This window comes from Dendrobates tinctorius, unplaced genomic scaffold, assembly GCF_039654945.1.
Source record: "Dendrobates tinctorius isolate UK_male_01 unplaced genomic scaffold, ASM3965494v1 ptg000249l, whole genome shotgun sequence".
Classification (NCBI taxonomy): Eukaryota; Metazoa; Chordata; class Amphibia; order Anura; family Dendrobatidae; genus Dendrobates; species Dendrobates tinctorius.
The window spans coordinates 3,490,127-3,511,764 of NW_027361916.1; the positions used below are offsets into that span (position 1 = coordinate 3,490,127).

Genomic DNA, 21,638 nt, shown 5'->3' on the forward strand with positions numbered 1-21,638 from the left:
CATTATGGGAACTTCCGATTCCGGTATCCGATATGAAAAAAGTGTCGGAAGTCAGTATCGGAATTCCGATACAGCTAATATCGGCCGATACCCGATACTTGCGGTATCGGAAAGTTCAACACTACTCATGTGTAATCAATCGCCAAAATGAAAACGATTAAAACAAACGTGATCCTTGCATTTTCTGTAAAAATAAGAGATTTCTAAACACTGGGGTATAGGAAACCCCACATCACCAGTTGCGTGACAAAAACCCCACCTCACCAGTTGAGGGTTAATTCCAAATATAAAACTATACCCATAATTCACCCCCTGAAGGTTAGTCAGTAGGTGACTAATAGAAAAAACATGTTCCCCAAAGCAGGGCTGTGGAGTCGGTAAGCCAAACCTGCGACTCCGACTACTCAATTTCCCTTACAGCGACTCCAACTCCGACTCCACGACTCCGACTCCCACATATATTGCTTATATTTAAGTGAAAAATGTATTCTAGTACAATGTGAACATCAGACATTAAATCATTTTTATGATACAATAATCAAGATATTTAGATAGAACATAATATTTATTGGAATACAACTTTAGAACACAAACAATTGTAATAAATTGTAAACATGTAATACACTATGTCATATCGATTACATATATATATATATAACACTATGTAGTAAACTATAAGTGGAAAAAACAGTTTTCAACAAAAACATACTAAATAACATTTGTGCAGTCTATGAATTTGTTCTAAGAAAAAGAATTGCCTCCATCAGATCCTCCTTCATAGATGACCTCAAATCTGACCTAATAATTTTAAGGCTAGAGAACAACCTCTCTACAGTAACTTGGGTTGGAGGCAAAGCCGTAACCACATGGGCAACATCTCTAACAATTTCCGGGTGTAAAGGAATTGCCTCATGCACAGTCAGTTTTGATGAACGGTTGAATTTTTCTTTTTCTTTGAGAGCAAGTGAAACATTTTGCTGAAATATGGTCAATCTGCTGCTATAGGAGACAGAGTGAAATCTTTTTCCTTGCGGCAACGCTTTGCCTGCTCCATGTCATACAAATACTTGTCAAAGTCAAACTCCTCATCTGATGAGGATGAAGATATGGCAGCAGTAGCACTGTCAGGACCCGAGTCCTCTTGCGCCTGGCAGTCCTCCTGTAGGCCACTCTTCCTAACTGCTACCTCAGTCAGAGCTTCTTTTCCTTTAGTAAGCTGTTGATCATCAAGCAATATACGATGACTTGGGTCCACATAAACAGCTGCCAGAAAAATTGTATTTTCCAATAGCTGTGTCTCTCTCCATTTCATTGAAGCAGAAATGCCATCTGCGATTAAACAGCAAAATAGCAATTTCTTCCGCTCCCTCATGAAAATGCCAGGAGTTAAATCCTCAGCTTGTAATTTTTTAGTCACAGTAAATGGGTGATTAAGCAATTCCTTCAATTCAGCCACCTGTGTCCATTGACCTTCATTTAGGGTTACCTGAGGGTTCACCATATCTATAAGAAACAGTTTTAGTTGATCAACAATTGCCATTTTCCAGCACGTCTCTTCAAGATGGAATCAATTTTAGGGGTTCTGGCGGCAATAACCAATTTCCTCACTTTTCCATTCAGATTTCCAGCATGTCCCTCTTGCAGACTGTCTCTTATTGCCAGCTGCAGCGTGTGCACAACACAGCGCATGTGATGAATAGGAAAGTGTTTTGAAGCAGCTTCAACAAGATCATCTATTTCTACAGTATAATTTTGCTGTTCTTCTGTAGTAATATCTGTTTGTTCCTCAGTTACATGAACAGCACTGTGGCCTTCCATCTCAAACATACTGAATCCTAAATGTTCCTCTAGCTGCTGTTCATTACTCTCATTCATCAGTGTAATTGTACTTATGTTTGAAGCATTGTCCGTTACAATAGCAAGAACCTGTTCTTTTTTGAGTTCGTAATCTTGCAGAACTTTTTCCACTAAGGCCTGGAGAAACTGGCTGCTGTGATGAGCTCTAGTATCTTTTACTGCCAGCGTGTTGGTAACAATTTTTGTTGTCACAAACCTATCGAATATTGATGGCAAAATAGTTCACTCTGTGACGTGTGCAGGCATCCAGTGTAAGGAACATGAAGCGTCTTTTGAGAGTCTTTTTAAGATCTTCCTTTTGTTTAAGGGCTTCTTCAATCACTAATTTTCTAATACTTTCTCTTTCCAGAGAAACACCAAGTTTGTGGCCATTTCTCCATTAAGAGCTTTAAAAGCTGGTCATGCAAATAATGATAATGGTACACCGTCCTTCACAACAAGCTGGATGAGCTGTCTTTTAGACATATCTGCTGTCATTGTTACAGTAACTTTGTCACTTACAAAATATCTTGTTAATGATGTTTGAGACGCTCTTTCCTCCTCCTTTGCCTGGCAGGAAGTGTCAGTCTGTGTGCTACCCGGCTTTCATTCTTTTTGGTACCGATAAGATATGGATAGACAGATATGGATAAATGGATATATAGATAGAGCAGATTTCTAATCTGCTTTTGATATTGAAAACATTATCTATGAGCTCAAAAAGCTTTCAGGTGATGCGTTTTTTTAAAAAATCTGATCTGCTTTTGCAGCTGAAAAACGTATTCTCAAAAAACGCAGCAACAATGCTGTGTGTGAATGTAGCCTTAGATCAGGAATAGAACAGCCATTTATAGGGCATTTCATAACTTTCCCAAATTCCTATGAAAAAATATTCAGCACATTCTGCATTGAACTACTGTACCCAATTTATTATATATTTTAGGAGTCGGAGTCGGTCCATTTTATACCGACTCCAACTCCGACTCCACCAAAATGAGCACCGACTCCGACTCCACAGCCCTGCCCCAAAGTTCAGTACTGTACCATTCCACCTCCATTGATGATCAGATCGTTAGGGCCACAAGGATCCCTAGAAGTCAAGTACTTCAATACAGAAAAAAAGAGGAAAATCATCGTGTACCACTGGTAGTGACCTACAACCCACAGCTTGAAATACTCAGAAAAATGGCTAAGAAACTTCACCATATCCTACACAATGATGACCAGTTAAAAACACTATTCAAAGACCTCCCCTTGCTATGTTACAGACAACCTCCCAATCTAAGAAACATCATTATCCGAAGTTCAATGCCCTCAGATTCACCAAGAGGAACATATCCTTGCAATGGGAGAAGATGCAAAACCTGCATTCACATAGAGACCAAAGACAAAATCCGAATTCCCAACACACAGCAGGACTATAAGATCCCAGGGACATTCACATGTTCCTCTTCCAATGTGGTGTATTTAATTCTATGCAATATATGTCCTGTGGGTGGCCTCTATGTTGGAGAAACAGGACAGAGACTGAGAGCAAGGATGAGGTCTCATCGTCATACAATTACAGACAAAAAAACCATTTACCTGTGGCCAAACATTTCTGTGGTCCAGGACACAACATAAACAATATGAAAGTTGTCATTTTAAAAAGCAATTTTAAATCACACACACATCGGAGAGTGTGGGAGCATAAATTCATTACTATCTTTGATTCTATTCACACAGGACTCAATTTGTCAGAAGGTTTTATGGCCTATTACCATATCTGAGCTACTTGCTCCAAACAGCCCTTTGATCTCACAGAATTTTCACACCTCTGATGTAATCGTACCTAATTAAGGATTCTCCCTTCAAGCTCAGTATTTGTTTAATGAGATTGTATTGTCTATTTAAATGTCCATGTATCACACCAGCATGTGCTTTAAACTGTATATAAAAAAGGTTTCTTCAAATATTTTGTTATATCAGCCTGATGAAGGGACGTAAGCAGTCCCGAAAGCTTGCTTTGTAACATCATTTACTATTTGTTAGTCATTCAAAGGTATCATACCCACAAGATTCCTATTTTGTTTCTCTCACTGAGAGCACTTTATATATTTTTTCTACTGGCTAACATGGTACCAAACCACTTTTTTCGCTTTTCAAAATAATGCACATATTTTATTAAAATTTCATACAAAACATTATTATGCCCTGTATCATCCTTGGTAGCTGAGCCTGATTGGATATACAGGTAATACTGTTCACATGCCCATACACTATATTAGCATAATAGCAATCACTTATAGATGTGGGTTGGTCTTTGTCTATTAATTATTGTTGTCCATGTTGTTTGGCTCTATCCATAGAACTGAGATATTTTCTCCCCTTGTGATATATACAGCATAGCTCTCATGGTTGCTTTTCCAAGGGGGTGGTGTGTCCTTTAAATCAACAGCTGCATATTTTGCTCATTTCTTATCCATCATTCCCTCATGTTCTTTCCCCTGTGTCTTTTTTTTAGCATAATAATGTTTTGTATGAAATTTTAAACAATAAAATATGTGCATTATTTTGAAAAAACTCTTTGGACTAGTACACTTTTTTTCGTTTTTTCTTGCAGCCACCCCACAGAGTATAATGCAGCCCCCCTCATAGAGTATGATGCAATCACCGCTGATAGAATATAAATATAATACTGTCCCCCAAAGAATATAATGTAGCCCCGAATAGAATATAATACAGCCCACCTCCCCATAGAATATAATGTAGCCCCATCAAAGCAATGCAATCCTCCCTCATAAAATCTAATGCAGCCCCCCATAGAATATAATACAGCCCACCTCCCCATAGAATATAATGTAGCCCCATCAACGAGTATGATGCAATCCTCCCTCATAAAATCTAATACAGCCCCCATAGAATATAATGTAGCCCCCCACAGAATATAATACAGCCCTCCTCCCCATAGTATATAATGCAGCCCCCCATAGTATAAAATATACCGCCCATAGTATATAACACAGCCTCCATCATAGAATATAATATACCCCACAATATTATATAACCCAGCCCACATATATAACCCAGCCCACATAGTGTATACCACAGCCCTCATAGTATATAGCACAGTCCTCAAAGTACATAGCACTGCCCGCATAGTATATAGCACAGCCCTCATAGTATATAGCACAGCCCGCATAGTTTATATAGCACAGCCCACATCTCCCCCGCAAGAATGGCCTCACAGTCAAGTATTCACTGTTATAGTAAAAAAAAAACCACTATCCTCACCTCTCCTCGTGCCTGCACTGCTCCTGGCTCCTGTCTCAGCAGCTGCCTCTGCACTGCCTGCACCCGCAGTGTCAGAGGCAGGGAATGATGGGAGAGGGAGCATCAGCTGCCGCTCTCTCCCCCATCATTGCTTTGAACTGTACCGGCAGACCCGGTATATTTCAATGTGGCGGTGGGTCAGCGCTGGTGGGCCCCCCTGCCTCACGGGCCTCAAAGCGGCTATGTGATGTGCCGCTAGCTGGGGACCCCTGGGGGAACGGGGGCCCTAGGCAGCGGCCTGGTCTGCCTGCCCCTAATGCCGGCCCTGGTTATAAGATACGTGGGGTTCCCGATCAGTTCGAAACCACCGACCATAGACAAATGTCGGCGCTGCACAAAACCCTGCTAGCGCTGACGTTTATCTACCGCTGGCAGTCATGAAGCGGTTAAGTTAAGGGTACCATAATTTCTGTCCAGGCCTATTTCATGAGATTAATTTTTTTTTTCATTCTGTGGAAGCATGGCTGAAAAGCAATGTCTGACTTTCATTTGTTCATTTTCATAGATTTTTGATTTATTATTAGTTTTGTCAGATTCAAGTTATTTCTGTGACCATTGTGGGTTTTTCTGTCATTAAACGAGGGGTACCAGCAATTTTGACCACGTGTGTAGGAGGAGTGAATAATTTGACTCCTCAGTCTCTTTCCAGAAATTAACACGCAGTGGATGTTGGAGAGTGAATTACACATTTGCCATTTTCTTACCCAGCACATAGTGCCCAGATTGTTCTCCAGGAGACACACACCACAAATTAAGTGGATTCTTCTCACTATAATATTGCTAAATACAGGGATCCTAAATGTTGTTTGCGCACACTGCAAGACTCCGAAGTGAGAGCGGATTTTGCTGGATTGGTTTATAGAAACCCTGTTGCTTTTCAACAGCCTTTGAGCCACTAATAGTGTGGGAAACTCTGTTTTTCCACTGACAGATGATGGACCTGAGTGGGGACTTGTTTTTGTGAGATGAGAATTGGTATTATTTTCACCTACATAACATTGATTGGTTTCTTTTTATTCGATATTTGGGAGGCAGAATGAACAAACAGTTGAACACAGCACACTACTGGCTCATCCAACAAGGTTTTCTATTAGACTGTGAACTGTTATTGTCTTGGTAAATAATTAAATTTTACATAGCTTGCCATTTTTATGGACAGTTTAAGTAGAAATGTTCAAAAATATAAAACTCAAGGATATTTTATTAAAAAATATTTTTTTCATCTTTGCAGATGACTGTACCAGGACATCAGAGGGACAGCTGACATCTTCAACTTCTCAATCTGATGATCTTGAGATCCTACAAGATACAACTGAAGTGATTGCTGTTACTCCAGATATAGCATCATCCATTCACAGCAAAGATCTGTCATCTGATCCTATGAAACAGGTCCCATCTTCTGATTCATTACCGACTACTAAGGAAAATGAAAGTCACAAAAGAGGCATTAAAAAACAAACTGCTCCTAAAGGAAAGAAGTCATTTTCCTGTTCAGAATGTGGGAATTGTTATGCACATAAATCACTGCTTGTTAATCACCATAGAAATCACACAGGGGAGAAGCCTTTTTCATGTTTAGAATGTGGGAAATGTTTTAACAATAAATTACATTTTCTTATCTGCCAAAGAACTCACACAGGGGAGAAGCCTTTCTCATGTTTAGAGTGTGGGAAATGTTTTACTCGGAAAGCGCATCTGATTAGTCACCAGAGAACTCACACAGGGGAGAAGCCTTTTTCATGTTTAGAATGTGGGAAATGTTTTAACGATAAATCAGATTGTGTTAAGCACCAGAGAACTCACACAGGGGAGAAACTTTTTTCATGTTCAGAATGTGGAAAATGTTTTAACAATAAATCACATTTTCTTATCCACCAAAGAACTTACACAGGGGAGAAGCCTTTTTCATGTTTAGCATGTGGAAAATGTTTTACCCAGAAAGCGCAACTGATTAGTCACCAGAGAACTCACACAGGGGAGAAGCCTTTTTCATGTTTAGAATGTGGGAAATGTTTTAACAATAAATCACATTTTCTTATCCACCAAAGAACTCACACAGGAGAGAAGCCTTTTTCATGTTTAGAATGTGGAAAATGTTTTACCCAGAAAGCGCAACTGATTAGTCACCAGAGAACTCACACAGGGGAGAAGCCTTTTTCATGTTTAGAATGTGGGAAATGTTTTAACGATAAATCAGATTGTGTTAAGCACCAGAGAATTCACACAGGAGAGAAACTTTTTTCCTTTTAATGTGGGAAATATTGTAACCAGAAAGTTCTTCTTGATCGCCATCAGATGAAAAGCTTTTTCATTTTCTTAATGTGGGAAATATTTTACTTGCAAATCAACTGTTAATAAACACCAGAGACGTCACATAGGGGAGAAGCCTTTTATGTTCATAGTGTTGGAATAATTTTAACCAAAATTGAATCTCCATAAATGGGTTGTCTCGTGTCAATCCTCATGTTTGCTGACAAAAGGATAAAACTAAACTTTATTAATTCCAAATGTAAAACTATACCTATAATTCCCCCCCTGAAGTTTAGTCAATAGGTGACTAATAGAAAATAACATGTACCCCACAGTTCAGTATATAGGGTGAGGTGATGTATACACACTCTCCAAGCCTCTCATCTCTATGGGTTTCATCGTCCTCACCAAAGGTGACTCATCAGCAGACTCTTTAATATTGATCTATATTCAAGCGATACTAGACAAAAAAAGCTAAAATCATGTATCATTTTATCCAAAACAGTCAGAAAACTAGCCCCATATTGGCAGATCCCAGACTTCAAACTATATACATCGTAACAAGAAACGAGGAAAGGATTCGGCACACCAACCATGTAAAAATAAAAGAAAACCTTTATTGCAGCATGTGAAACTGGTTTAAAAACATTGGAAACACATAACACGTTACAAGAGCCCTTATTCATAGGATATAAAAAAGAAACTGACATAAGCATTATATATAACAGAAAACCAATCAAAATCATGTGAATAATGGCATTAATTATGCACCAGTTGTGAACCAATGAACCTGGGAATGGAAAGACACAATACAATAGTCAATGGACCCAACACTGTTCCTGTGTTAACGTGAAAAACAAAAACTGATGATATAAAAATTATTAACATGATAATTGTACAGCCATGAAAAGAAAACATAAAATAATATGGCAGGAAAATTAATAAAAATAAAACAAATAGTTTCTCAAATTCATGCCTCTGGGGTGTTTAGTGTCAAGCTTTAAGATCCAATAGGCTTCACGTATAGTCAGAAGTTTGTGTTTATTGCCTCCTCTGGTCGGATTATAAACCTTCGCAAACGCATAAAAGGTAAAATTAGAACCATCTCCTCTGTGAACATTAACAAAGTGCTTGGCAGCCCCCGAATAAGCCACATTCTTATTGGGAAGATTGGTCAAGTGCTCGGCAATACGTTTGTTTTTATTTTCCGCGTATGTAATTTATCCCAAACAATGTGCATGAAATACAATAAATTATGGATTGGGGGTCACAATTGATAAATGAGGTGATGTCGTACGATTTGCCGTCTGATGATTGAAAAACCTTTTTTCTGTCTATCGCATGCGTGCAAACATTACACCTACTACCGGCACACTTATAGAAACCAGAAATGGACGACCAAGATTTAGGAGTAGACTTTGGCTTTAAAAGTCTAGGGGAAAGAGCGTTAGCTAAACTGCAACCCCGTCTGGCCACGGACCGCAGCCTGTACTGATAATATGCCGCAATTTGTCCTCCTGATATTGGTAAATATTTCTTAATTATAGATATTATTCGATTATATTGCGGCTGTAAGGCGCGGAAAAGGTGATAATAGAGTCGGAATGAAAATGAATAACGGATGATGTTTTAGTCGGTTCTAATGCGCTGGGTTTATTGGAAGCGTTATTAAATGCACGCTTGATGTTCAGGTTACTATAACCCCTGTGACGTAGACGTTTACTGATAATTTCACTCTCCTTATAGAACAAACACTGATCACAGCATATACGCTCCGCTCCGTTACATTCACCGTAAGGGATCGCCTTAGTTGTATGATGGGGATGAGAAGATGAAGAAAGTACCAGAGAATTACCAGAATTCTCCTTCCTATGGATAGTGGTGTGAATACAATGGAGGGTGGGATCGCCCATAAGAAAAATGTCCAAGAAGCAGATTGGGGTATTTATATTATTGACAGTAAAAGAAAGATTCAAAATATTAGAATTCAGATACTTATGAAAGGAAGACAAATCAGATGGGAACTTCGCCGAATGAGCAGTAAATCATCCACATACCTACCAGAAAAAACAAGATTTATACAAAAAGGATTGGAATCAGAAAATAAATATAATTCCTCCCACCAAGCCATATAGAGAAAGGCTAATGTTGGGGAGAATTTTGAGCCCATTGGGGCACCAAGGACCTGCAACAAAAAAAATTCATTGTTAAACAGGAAAAAATTATGTTTTAACAAATATGTAATAGAATCAATGATAAATGACTTAAGACGATCAGAATAATTGCTGTAACAATCTAAATGGTGAATAATCGCATGTACAGCCAAATTGTGGGGAACAGAAGAATATAGGATAACAACGTCACATGTAAAAAATTGAAAATCCTGTTGCCAATAAAAACACTCAAAAACCTGCAAGACCGACAAGGTATCCTGGAAATCCCCGGGATTCTGGACACAAGAGGGCTTAAATGATCGTCCACCCAAGAACTCAAATTCTCATATAAAGATCCAATTCTAGAAATGATAGGACGTAAAGGTGGTGGAAAGACATTTTTATGAGTCTTGGGTAGACCATGAAAACCAGGAATAATCTCATGATCTGGTAATAGCCATTTGCTGGCTTTACAATTTATGATGCCGCCACGTGTGGCCTTTCCGCAGTACAACCCCCTTGTCAGATTGACGTATCACAATGTTGGAGTTGCACTGTAATTCCTTGACAGCATTAGATTAATAGACGAAGTATTAACATGATTTATGTCAATTTCGGCATCCAGTGCTTTCAGTTCTTTTTCAACCAATGATCGGAAAACATCAAGAGAAGGAACCCTTGATTGTAAAGGGTAATAAGTCGAATTCTAAGAAACAAAAATGTCATTGTCTTGAACAGAACAAGGATTGCATTTTGGATCCTGAAGAGATGATAATGTACAAATGGCTTTCTGTTCCTCAAGTGAAAATAATGCGGTAGTCATAGGTGCTGAAGCGGGTTCAAATGTTGGAAAATTACATTGCTGATCCTCAGAGAAAAAAGTGTCTTTTGACGGTTAACAACCTCGTAAGTTTATTAACATCTTTGATGGTCTGGAATAAGTTGAACTTTTTGCTCAGTACAGAATTCAGTCCTTTTGATAAAACTTCCATTTGTGCTTGAGATAAAACCACAGGGGTCAGAATCAGGACATAAGAAAAACTATCAATGGCTTTTACTAAGTTGTTTTCCTGTGCCTCGTAGGATAGCGTCTCCATGGATGGTTTTCTCTGTCTCCGTCCTCCTCTCCTACACACATTGCGTTTTTTGTTGCAACAGTGGAAAAATTACGAGGGTCACGTGTATCCACAGCCCTCCTACGTGAGGAATGGCCAGTGTCATAATCCGAGCTATTGTATTCAGATGAAGAAAAATAGACGGTTTTATTGTGTTTATAACCAGGTTTGGAAGCGTTCACATCATTTCTCAAGATGGATTTTTCAGAGGAACCATGAAAAGAAGATTTATTCCAATTATATACTTTGTTGTTTTTATAGTTCATAGTGTCTCTGGAAAACTTAGATTTTTTATGTCAGGATCCTGACAGCGCCGGCGTGCAGCCTCCGCTGAGCAGGGACTCACCCACACTGTAGGGGGCCTGGGGTCAGGTACAGCCGGAAAGTACAGATGCACAGGACCTGTGAATGCTGAAGTTAGCAAGCAGTCACAGGACCTATGGTCACGTGACTGCAAGGGGGCGGGGCTTAGCGTCCTGATTTCAGAGATGGCAGGACACTATACAAAAACTCAGTCAGGCAAAATGGAAGTCATACACAGTACGGGCAAGTGAGGTACAGGAGGGATATACAGATGGGAGGTCAGACAAAGCCAAAGGTCATACACAGTACGGGCAAGCGCGGTACAGGAGGGATATTCAGGAGGGAGGCCAGACAAAGCCAAGGGCCATAAACAGCATAGGCAAAGCAGGTACAGAGTCAGCAAACCAGAGACATAAACCGTAACAGAGCAGGGTCAGAATACCAGGCAGACGGACAATGAATGGCGTGACGCACGGACAGAGCAGGGTCGGGCACACTCAGATAGGAGTATAAGTGACAGGGGACGGCTCTCCCCTGAAGCTATAAAAACCTTTCCCAGATCCACAGAGAGGCTCTCAGAGTTAACTCCTTCACCACCTACCCAAAACACACCATGACATTTTAGTCTTGATTATATTGTCTTCCAATGAGTTTATATTATCAGTGATTTTTTTCATGGAAATGTCAAATCAGGTAGTGAGTTAAATTTATTTACCATATATACTCGCGTATAAGCCGAGATTTTCAACCCATTTTTTAGGCTGAAAGTGCCCCTCTCGGCTTATTCTCGAGTCATTGTCTCAGGGGGTAGGCGGGGGAGGGGGAGCACAGGAGCCGGCGGCTGTCAGATCATACTCACCCCCTCCTGGCGCGGTCTCTGCACTTCCCTGCTTCTCAGATGGTTTCCGGTGCCACAGATCTTCCTGTGTTCAGCCGTCACGTGGTACCGCAAGACAGAGTGGCGCGTGGAGGTGGAACGGGGACAGGTGAATATCACAGGTGTCGGGGCCCTAAGCAAGTGGCAACACTGGCACCTGGCCCCCATAGCGTGCCAGTATCCGCACCTGCTCATGACACCGTCACCTGGCCCCCAGCGGTGAGAGGTGAGTATGTCATTTTTTTTTAATCACAGCAGCATATGGTGCATATATATCTATGGAGCATCTTATGGGGCATCTTATGGGGCCATCAACATTTATGCAGCATTATATGGGGCATATATATCTATAGAGCATCTTATGGGGCCATCAACCTTTATGGAGCAGCATATGGGGCATATTATTCTATGGAGCATCTTATGGGCCATCAACCTTTATGGGGCAGCATATTATTCTATGGAGCATCTATTGGGGCCATCAACATTATGGAGCAGCATATGGGGCATATTTTTCTATGGAACATCTTATTGGGGCCATCAGCCTTTATGGAGCAGCTCTCTTCAACCACGACTATAAACTCTTGGTGAGGATCCTGGCGAACTGACTGCAGATGCTGCTACATGGCCCCTTATGTGAGGCTAAGACAGGATTTACTCAGGGATGCAGCAGCGTGGCAAATATTCACATTTCAAACCTTTCAAACCTTTGCGGGCATTAAGGTTCCCGTGTCAATTTACTAATGGCTCACTGAAATACTTGGGAATACAGGTGACAAAACACCCAGCTAAATTATAGAAAACTAATATTAATACATATCTTAAAAACTTAGAATCTACCTTAGTGAAATGGAAAGATTTTAACTTGTCATATCTAGGCAGAGCCAACTTAATTTAGATGACGGAATTCCCACGTCTCCTCTACCTCTTCCATACTATCCCAATTAACTATCTGTATCGCTCATTCATCTGGGAGGGAAAAATGCCCCGTATAGCCTTCAAAATACTCCAATGATTGCGGGGAAACGGGGGGATAAATTTCCCTGACATTTGACACTATACAGTGGGGAAAAAAAGTATTTAGTCAGTCAGCAATAGTGCAAGTTCCACCACTTAAAAAGATGAGAGGCGTCTGTAATTTACATCATAGGTAGACCTCAACTATGGGAGACAAACTGAGAAAAAAAAATCCAGAAAATCACATTGTCTGTTTTTTTTTTCATTTTATTTGCATATTATGGTGGAAAATAAGTATTTGGTCAGAAACAAGCAATCAAGATTTCTGGCTCTCACAGACCTGTAACTTCTTCTTTAAGAGTCTCCTCTTTCCTCCACTCATTACCTGTAGTAATGGCACCTGTTTAAACTTGTTATCAGTATAAAAAGACACCTGTGCACACCCTCAAACAGTCTGACTGCAAACTCCACTATGGTGAAGACCAAAGAGCTGTCAAAGGACACCAGAAACAAAATTGTAGCCCTGCACCAGGCTGGGAAGACTGAATCTGCAATAGCCAACCAGCTTGGAGTGAAGAAATCAACTGTGGGAGCAATAATTAGAAAATGGAAGACATACAAGACCACTGATAATCTCCCTCGATCTGGTGCTCCACGCAAAATCCCACCCCGTGGGGTCAGAATGATCACAAGAACGGTGAGCAAAAATCCCAGAACCACGCGGGGGGACCTCGTGAATGAACTGCAGAGAGCTGGACCAATGTAACAAGGCCTACCATAAGTAACACACTACGCCACCATGGACTCAGATCCTGCAGTGCCAGACGTGTCCCACTGCTTAAGCCTGTACATGTCCGGGCCCGTCTGAAGTTTGCTAGAGAGCATTTGGATGATCCAGAGGAGTTTTGGGAGAATGTCCTATGGTCTGATGAAACCAAACTGGAACTGTTTGGTAGAAACACAACTTGTCGTGTTTGGAGGAAAAAGAATACTGAGTTACAGCCATCAAACACCATACCTACTGTAAAGCATGGTGGTGGAAACATCATGCTTTGGGGCTGTTTCTCTGCAAAGGGGCCAGGACGACTGATCCGGGTACATGAAAGAATGAATGGGGCCATGTATCGTGAGATTTTGAGTGCAAACCTCCTTCCATCAGCAAGGGCATTGAAGATGAAACGTGGCTGGGTCTTTCAACATGACAATGATCCAAAGCACACCGCCAGGGCAACGAAGGAGTGGCTTCGTATGAAGCATTTCAAGGTCCTAGAGTGGCCTAGCCAGTCTCCAGATCTCAACCCTATAGAAAACCTTTGGAGGGAGTTGAAAGTCCGTGTTGCCAAGCGAAAAGCCAAAATCATCACTGCTCTAGAGGAGATCTGCATGGAGGAATGGGCCAACATACCAACAACAGTGTGTGGCAACCTTGTGAAGACTTACAGAAAACGTTTGACCTCTGTCATTGCCAACAAAGGATATATCACAAAGTATTGAGATGAAATTTTGTTTCTGACCAAATACTTATTTTCCACCATAATATGCAAATAAAATGAAAAAAAACAGACAATGTGATTTTCTGGATTTTTTTTTCTCAGTTTGTCTCCCATAGTTGAGGTCTACCTATGATGTAAATTACAGACGCCTCTCATCTTTTTAAGTGGTGGAACTTGCACTATTGCTGACTGACTAAATACTTTTTTTCCCCACTGTACCTTAGCATCCCTGTACCGGGTGTTGGTGGACTGGCTGAGAGGAATGTCTTATTATGCCCAATATGACCAGGATCGGTCTTACCCCGGCACTGGCTCTCCCTACCCTTCTACATCTCCCTTATACGGAATTGCTGACTGAAGTATAAGGGAGGGACAGGACTGTAGTCGTGACCTGTATTCCGGTGACAGCTGTGTCCAGTCCTTTCCCTACATAAAACAATACTATTCTCGGCATACCTGTATCTCCAGATTCAGTTTCACCCGGGCACTTCCCAGGCCATAGCAGTCTCTCTTCTAAGGCGACCCCCATCAATGGAGACACAGTCCGAGACAACTTTAACACTTTCTCTACTTAGAATTTCGCACGTTACATCCACAGTTGGTACATCATAACATTTTCTTGCTTCCTGATCTTTCCCTTGCTTGTTGTCACTTCTGTGCAGTAAACGCCAGGACCGGACCGTACTAGACTGCTTCCCAGTTCCCTCCAGGCCTGACCTCACTATAATTACATTTCCTTCAGCCTGTTTCACCCCAGACATGAATTCATCAATCACTACGTTTGGTGACCCCTAGTGAAGCATCCGGCCCGTCTGTACTGATCTTGTCGAAGCTCCAACTCCTTTCATCTCCTTAGTCCAGCCAACTTCTGCCCTAAAAGCATTGGCACAGGTGGTAAAATGCCACATCTTCCTTTTCCGATTCTGACCCACTGCTTAGGCATGCAGTGGCCGTGGGTAACGTGGACAATAACGACTTAATTTTATGTGACTGCCGAGCTGTCCAGCCCTATAGCCCATGTGGACACTTGGGCACCCTGGCCCCATCTGACTAAACCACTCTTCATCACTAACCTTAACTCTCAGCAGCCCCTCCTACAATTAACCCTCTAAGAACCTCCTATCAGGCCCCACTGGTATACCCCCCTCTAGTGGTCCACAACATAATTACAACTACCTGGTGTATAGGGGAAACTATATAGTAAGAGTGTCCTTCTCTAATATCCCAAGAAGGATACACTACCTATCCCTGACTGTACATATACAAAGAACACATAATATGTAAGCATTATAATACAGGAATGCAAGTCAATATATACAGTTTTCTATACAATGGTAACACATTCAAGTGGGAATACCATAAGCAATGAGCAGTAATACATAGTTATACATGTAGCAGTATCGCAGGCAATTATCATAAAACACGTCTGTAAACATTTAGAACTGCGAGACAATCAGAGGGAAGTGGAGCATGAAAGACATCATATCTTACCCCCTTACACTCATGAGAGCTAAGCCACTTTTAAGGGGGTTTTACACTAAGCGATATCGCTAGCAATATCGCTAAAACGTCACTGGTTTTGTGACGTTATAGCGATATTGCTAGTGATATCGCTATGTGTGATACTTACCAGCGACCGGCTCCCCCGCTGTCCATCGCTGATCGCGCGAGAATGTCCGGCTCCATTTCTCGTCGTCTGCTTCCTGCTGAGACTTCCTGCTGTGACGACGAGCGACGCTGGAGGCGGGCGGGAGGACGCAGGATCGCTGTGTGTGAATGGAAAGTATCGTGCGCTGCGTCGCTGCTGAATCGCTGTGAGGTCTTTCTGTATGAAAGCTCACTAGCGATCATTTAGCGATGCACCAGCGATCCTGACCGGGTGGGATCGCTGGTCGGATCGCTGGTGCATCGCTAAATGTAAAAGGGCCTTTAATGTCTACATGGAGGGTATGGCGGAAACTACATTAACATTTCCAGCTCTCTCCCTGGATGTCTCTTCTTTCACTTATTGCTAACCCCCACTTTCAGGACAGGCATTCTCACCCTGTCTTCTACCAGTGGTACTCCCAAGGTATAACATCTATTAAGCACTTGGTCCACCCTGAGGAACGACGGATATACTCAATAGAGGAGTTGAAATGTAAATATCCCACTGCCATATTCCCTCCCTTCCAATACTTGCAAGGTAAAAGCTATGGAACAAAAGTGTTAGCACATCTTTCTGAATATGAATGGAGACCATCTGTGCTTAGATGGCTCACGAAATCTAATTCTCCACCTGGCCAAATAGTCACTAATTACAAATTCATCCATGCAGCTCTGGATTATGAACAATTCCTATTTCCAGTAACAAAATGGCAGACTGAAGACCCCAGCATGTCCTGCAACACTATTCTGAAAGCTCTAGACCCAGCCTACAAATTCCTCCCCTCAGCCCGTTTCCTAGAAATGAGATTGAAAATCTGTCACGGCTCTTACCTGACTCCACAAAAGGTCATAGAATGGGGTTGTACACAACTTCTACATGTTTTACATACCATTCCCCAGAAGCCAAGCTGTTTCATTGCTTGTGGGCATGCCCGGTCATTAGACTGTTTTGGGAAAGAATACGGCAATACACTGCCACACATCTGACAAACTTTGTTCCTGGTGAACCCTTATGGGCCATATTTGGATACCTAAAACCAGATAATTACACCTGTTCTCCAGGGGCCTGTAAACTACTGCATTTGGTGGCGGCTGCCAGTACTAAGGCCATTTTACAGACATGGATCCACGACCATGCCCCTCCATTCAATATCTTTCTAGAGAAGCTGTCGTTCTTGCTTCAAATGGACTGGGTTGAGGTCTCTTTACATAAAGAGGGAAGGGTGCAGGCCTTTTTCGAAACTTGGGAAATCTTCATCTCTCTGCTCCCAAAACGCATCCACAGCAATATTAAGACCTGTTCTCAGCCGACAGTCTGGTACCAGGAGCAATTACTACTGGGGGAGACACCTGTCCACTGATGTCTCTGGGTGAACCGCTGCGGAGAGACACTTCGGGGTGTTTGGGGTGTACTTTGGTGACAGTGGGTCCTGAACTTAAGGTTGGACACATGTGCTGGGTGTCTGATGGGTAAACATTATGCTTGTGTTTGACATGCCCCCCGCTTCCTTCTCCCTTTTTTCCCTTCCCCGGTTTTTCATGTTTGTCTTTATCTATTGTTCTGTGTACCGATGCGATCTCTAATGAGGAGGTTTTGTTACATATGCCTCAAATATTATCTGCATGGATATATGTAGGAACATTTTTTTTGCATTCAATAAAAACAACGATTAAAAAAAAGACACAGCTGGATCCCAATGAAGGAGTAGAACCATCTCAAGGAGGATCACAGGGAAATGGACAGCATGGGACTTACATACGAGTGTCTGAGCAAAGGGTCTGAATACTTATGACCATGTGATAGTTCAGTTTTTCTTTTTTAATAAATTAGCAAAAATGTCTACATTTCAGTCAAGATGAGGTGCAGCGTGTACATTAATCACCGAAACCTGGCTCACCCCTTCTGACACAGCCTCTCCTGCTGCACTTTCGTATGGCGGCTTCCACCTTTCTCACACCCCCCGCCCCAGCAGCAAACATGGTGGAGGAGTTGGTTTTCTCCTGTCAGATACCTGCTCCTTCACCCCAATCCCACTGCCACCCTCTGTTACCCTCCCTTCCTTTGAGGTGCACTCTGTGCGCATCTACTCCCCCTCCAACCTCCAACTGGCTGTCATCTACCGCCCCCCAGGGCCAGCCACCACCTTCTTTGACCACTTCACCACCTGGTTACTTCATTTCCTTTCCGCGGACATCCCTACTATCATCATGGGCGACTTCAACATCCCCATTGACACTTCCCTCTTAGCTGCCACTAAACTTCTATCTCTCACTTCCTCCTTCGGCCTCACTCAATGGTCTTCTACAGCCACCCACAAAGATGGCCACACACTGGACCTCATCTTCACCCGCCTCTGCTCCCTATCTAACCTCTCTAACTCACCTCTTCCTCTCTCTGACCACAACCTGCTCACATTCTCTTCCCTCTTCACTCCATGTCTACAATCCCCACCCCACAAACTTTCACACCCTCGCAGGAATCTTAAACACCTTGACCTACACTCATTCTCCGAATCCCTCCTCCCTCTTACAGATATAAGTTCCTTACACAATGCGGATGACGCTGCCGCTCTATATAACACCACAATAGCTGTAGCTTTGGAATCCGCTGCCCCACTTACACATACCAAAACTCGCAAAATCAACAGACAGCCCTGGCACACCAGCCTGACCAAAGAGCTGAGGCGAGCTTCCAGGGCTGCTGAGCGCAGATGGAAAAGATCCCACTCCAACGAGCATTTCATCGCATTCAAACAGTCCCTCACTACTTTCAAGACCACACTCGCCACAGCTAAACAAACCTACTTCTCATCTCTCATATCCTCCCTGTCTCACAACCCTAAACAGTTATTCAACACCTTCAGTTCTCTCCTCCGCCCCCCAGCACCTCCTCCCTCCCCACTCATCTCAGCTGAAGACTTTGCCTCATTTTTCAAGCAGAAAATTGATAACATCAGGGACAGTTTTGGTCAACAACCCCCAGAGCCCTTCCTCCCGACTTCCCAGCCCTCCACCTTCAAAACCAACTTCTCCACCATTACAGAAGATCGACTCTCCACTCTACTCTCAAGATCACATCTCACCACCTGTGCACTCGACCCGATCCCATCCCACTTCATCCCAAACCTCACCACAGTCTTCATCCCAACCCTAACCCATCTCTTCAACCTATCACTAACAACTGGTGTTTTCCCCTCAAGCTTTAAACATGCCTCCATCACACCTATCCTCAAAAAGCCCTCTCTTGACCCATCCTCTGTATCTAGCTATCGCCCTATATCACTTCTCCCATACGCCTCCAAGCTACTGGAACAACACGTCTACCTTGAACTGTCCTCCCATCTCTCTTCTTGCTCCCTCTTCGACCGCTTACAATCTGGCTTCCGGTCACACCACTCCACTGAAACTGCCCTTACTAAGGTCACCAATGACCTCTTAACTGCCAAGAGCAAGCGACACTACTCTGTCCTCCTCCTCCTGGACCTGTCGGCTGCCTTTGACACAGTGGACCATTCCCTATTATTACAGACCCTCTCATCCCTCGGCATCACAGACTTGGCCCTCTCCTGGATCTCATCATACCTAACAGACCGGACATTCAGCGTCTCCCACTCACACACCACCTCCTCACCTCGCCCCCTATCTGTCGGAGTCCCACAAGGTTCAGTCCTAGGGCCCCTGCTGTTCTCTATTTACACCTTTGGCCTGGGACAGCTCATAGAATCTCATGGCTTTCAGTATCATCTTTATGCTGATGACACACAGATCTACATCTCTGGACCAGATATCACCTCCCTACTAACCAGAATCCCTCAATGTCTGTCCACTATTTCATCCTTCTTCTCCACTAGATATCTGAAACTCAACATGGACAAAACAGAATTCATCATCTTTCCCCCATCTCACGTGACCCCCCCTACGAACCTATCAATTACAGTAAATGACTGCCCACTCTCCCCAGTCCCACAAGCTCGCTGCCTCGGAGTAATCCTTGATGCTGATCTCTCCTTCAAACCACATATCCAAACCCTTTCCACTTCCTGCCGACTTCAACTCAAAAATATTTCACGCATCCGTTCATTCCTCACCCAAGAATCTGCAAAAACCCTAGTCCATGCCCTCATCATCTCTCGCCTTGACTACTGCAACCTCATGCTCTGCGGCCTCCCCTCAAACACTCTCGCACCCCTCCAATCTATTCTAAACTCTGCTGCCCGACTAATCCACCTGTCCCCCCGCTATTCCCCAGCTTCTCCCCTCTGTCAATCCCTTCACTGGCTCCCAATTGCCCAGAGACTCCATTACAAAACCCTAACCATGACATACAAAGCCATCCACAACTTGTCTCCTCCATACATCTGTGACCTCGTCTCCCGGTACTTTCCTGCACGCAACCTCCGATCCTCACAAGATCTCCTTCTCTACTCCCCTCTTATCTCCTCTTCCCACAATCGCATACAAGATTTCTCTCGCGCATCACCCCTACTCTGGAACTCTCTACCACAACATATCAGACTCTCACCTACCATCGAAACCTTCAAAAAGAGCCTGAAGACCCACCTCTTCCGACAAGCCTACAACCTGCAGTAACCACCGATCGACCAAACCGCTGCACGACCAGCTCTACCCTCGCCTACTGTATTATCACCCATCCCTTGAAGATTGTGAGCCCTCGCGGGCAGGGTCCTCTCTCCTCCTGTACCAGTTATGACTTGTATTGTTTAAGATTATTGTACTTGTTTTTATGTATACCCCCCTCACATGTAAAGCGCCATGGAATAAATGGCGCTATAACAATAAATAATAATAATAATAATAATAATAATGAGAAAAAAATGAAATTGTCTGAATTTACCAAACGGCTGTATTGAAACAAAGAGTGAAAAATGTAAAGGGGTCTGAATACTTTCCGTAACCACTATATATGTAGGGTGTATTTAGGTCATTGAGTGTAAGCCGGCAGTGAGCGTGGCCGCCATATCGCAATGTTAGGGTGCCAACCTTGGCGGCAAGGCGGGCTGAGTGATAGGCCGTAATATGGCTAGATAACTTCTCCTCTCTGTACCTCTGATATGATAAGCCCCCCTTAGAATCATAGAGTTGGAAGGGACCTCCTGGGCCATCTGGTCCAACCCCCTGCTCAAAGCAGGATTCGCTAAATCATCCCAGTCAGATGTCTGTCCAGCCTCTGTTTGAAGACTTCCATTGAAGGAGAACTCAATGGAAAGTATTTATTAGAATCGCTGTAAGTAGTAGGAGGGTCTCGTTTTTAGCTATTTGTTCATCTTCCCACTCTTCCATTATCATGGCTCTAATGTGTTTGTTAGCTGGAAAGACTCTGTTTCTCTGGGTTCACAGCCCCTAAACATTTCATCCTGTATTGAGTGAGCCATTTGTGCTTCCTCAGTTTTCATTGTACTCGTTCTGTATTGTCGGTTGAAAAATAATCTTTATTCCTTTCCTCTGGGAGAACCTGAGGCATTTCCTCTCCACCCTCCAGATATTGGTACCGATCATAAGAACCTTCATCTTTCTCTCATGATACTTCCGTTTCCCACCTGGCTCTCTTATGACGGCACATGACCTGTACTGTCTGAGGGGGAACTGGACTGGAAACTGTGCTTAGCGCGTCTTCCCTAATTATAGGCCTCATGTCAGCCATGAATGAGGTCTGCTCCTTCTTTGGGATCTTTGTAAT

At 42.8% G+C, this 21,638-nt stretch overlaps 2 protein-coding genes across 3 annotated transcripts in view; one reads left to right on the plus strand and one right to left on the minus strand.

Annotated features, from left to right (window-relative positions):
• Window positions 1-8,619, plus strand: part of LOC141063267 (uncharacterized) — a 41,430-nt gene extending 32,811 nt beyond the window's left edge. For both annotated transcript variants that reach the window (XM_073557329.1, XM_073557330.1), the window contains exon 3: window positions 6,380-8,619. In XM_073557329.1, the coding sequence (XP_073413430.1) occupies window positions 6,529-7,398 (870 nt within the window). In that variant the 5' untranslated portion in view covers window positions 6,380-6,528 and the 3' untranslated portion in view covers window positions 7,399-8,619. The remainder of the gene's footprint in view (window positions 1-6,379) is intronic.
• LOC141063328 (gastrula zinc finger protein XlCGF66.1-like) overlaps window positions 1-21,638 on the minus strand; it is a 243,991-nt gene that overhangs the window by 166,366 nt on the left and 55,987 nt on the right. The gene's annotated exons all lie outside the window — the stretch shown is intronic.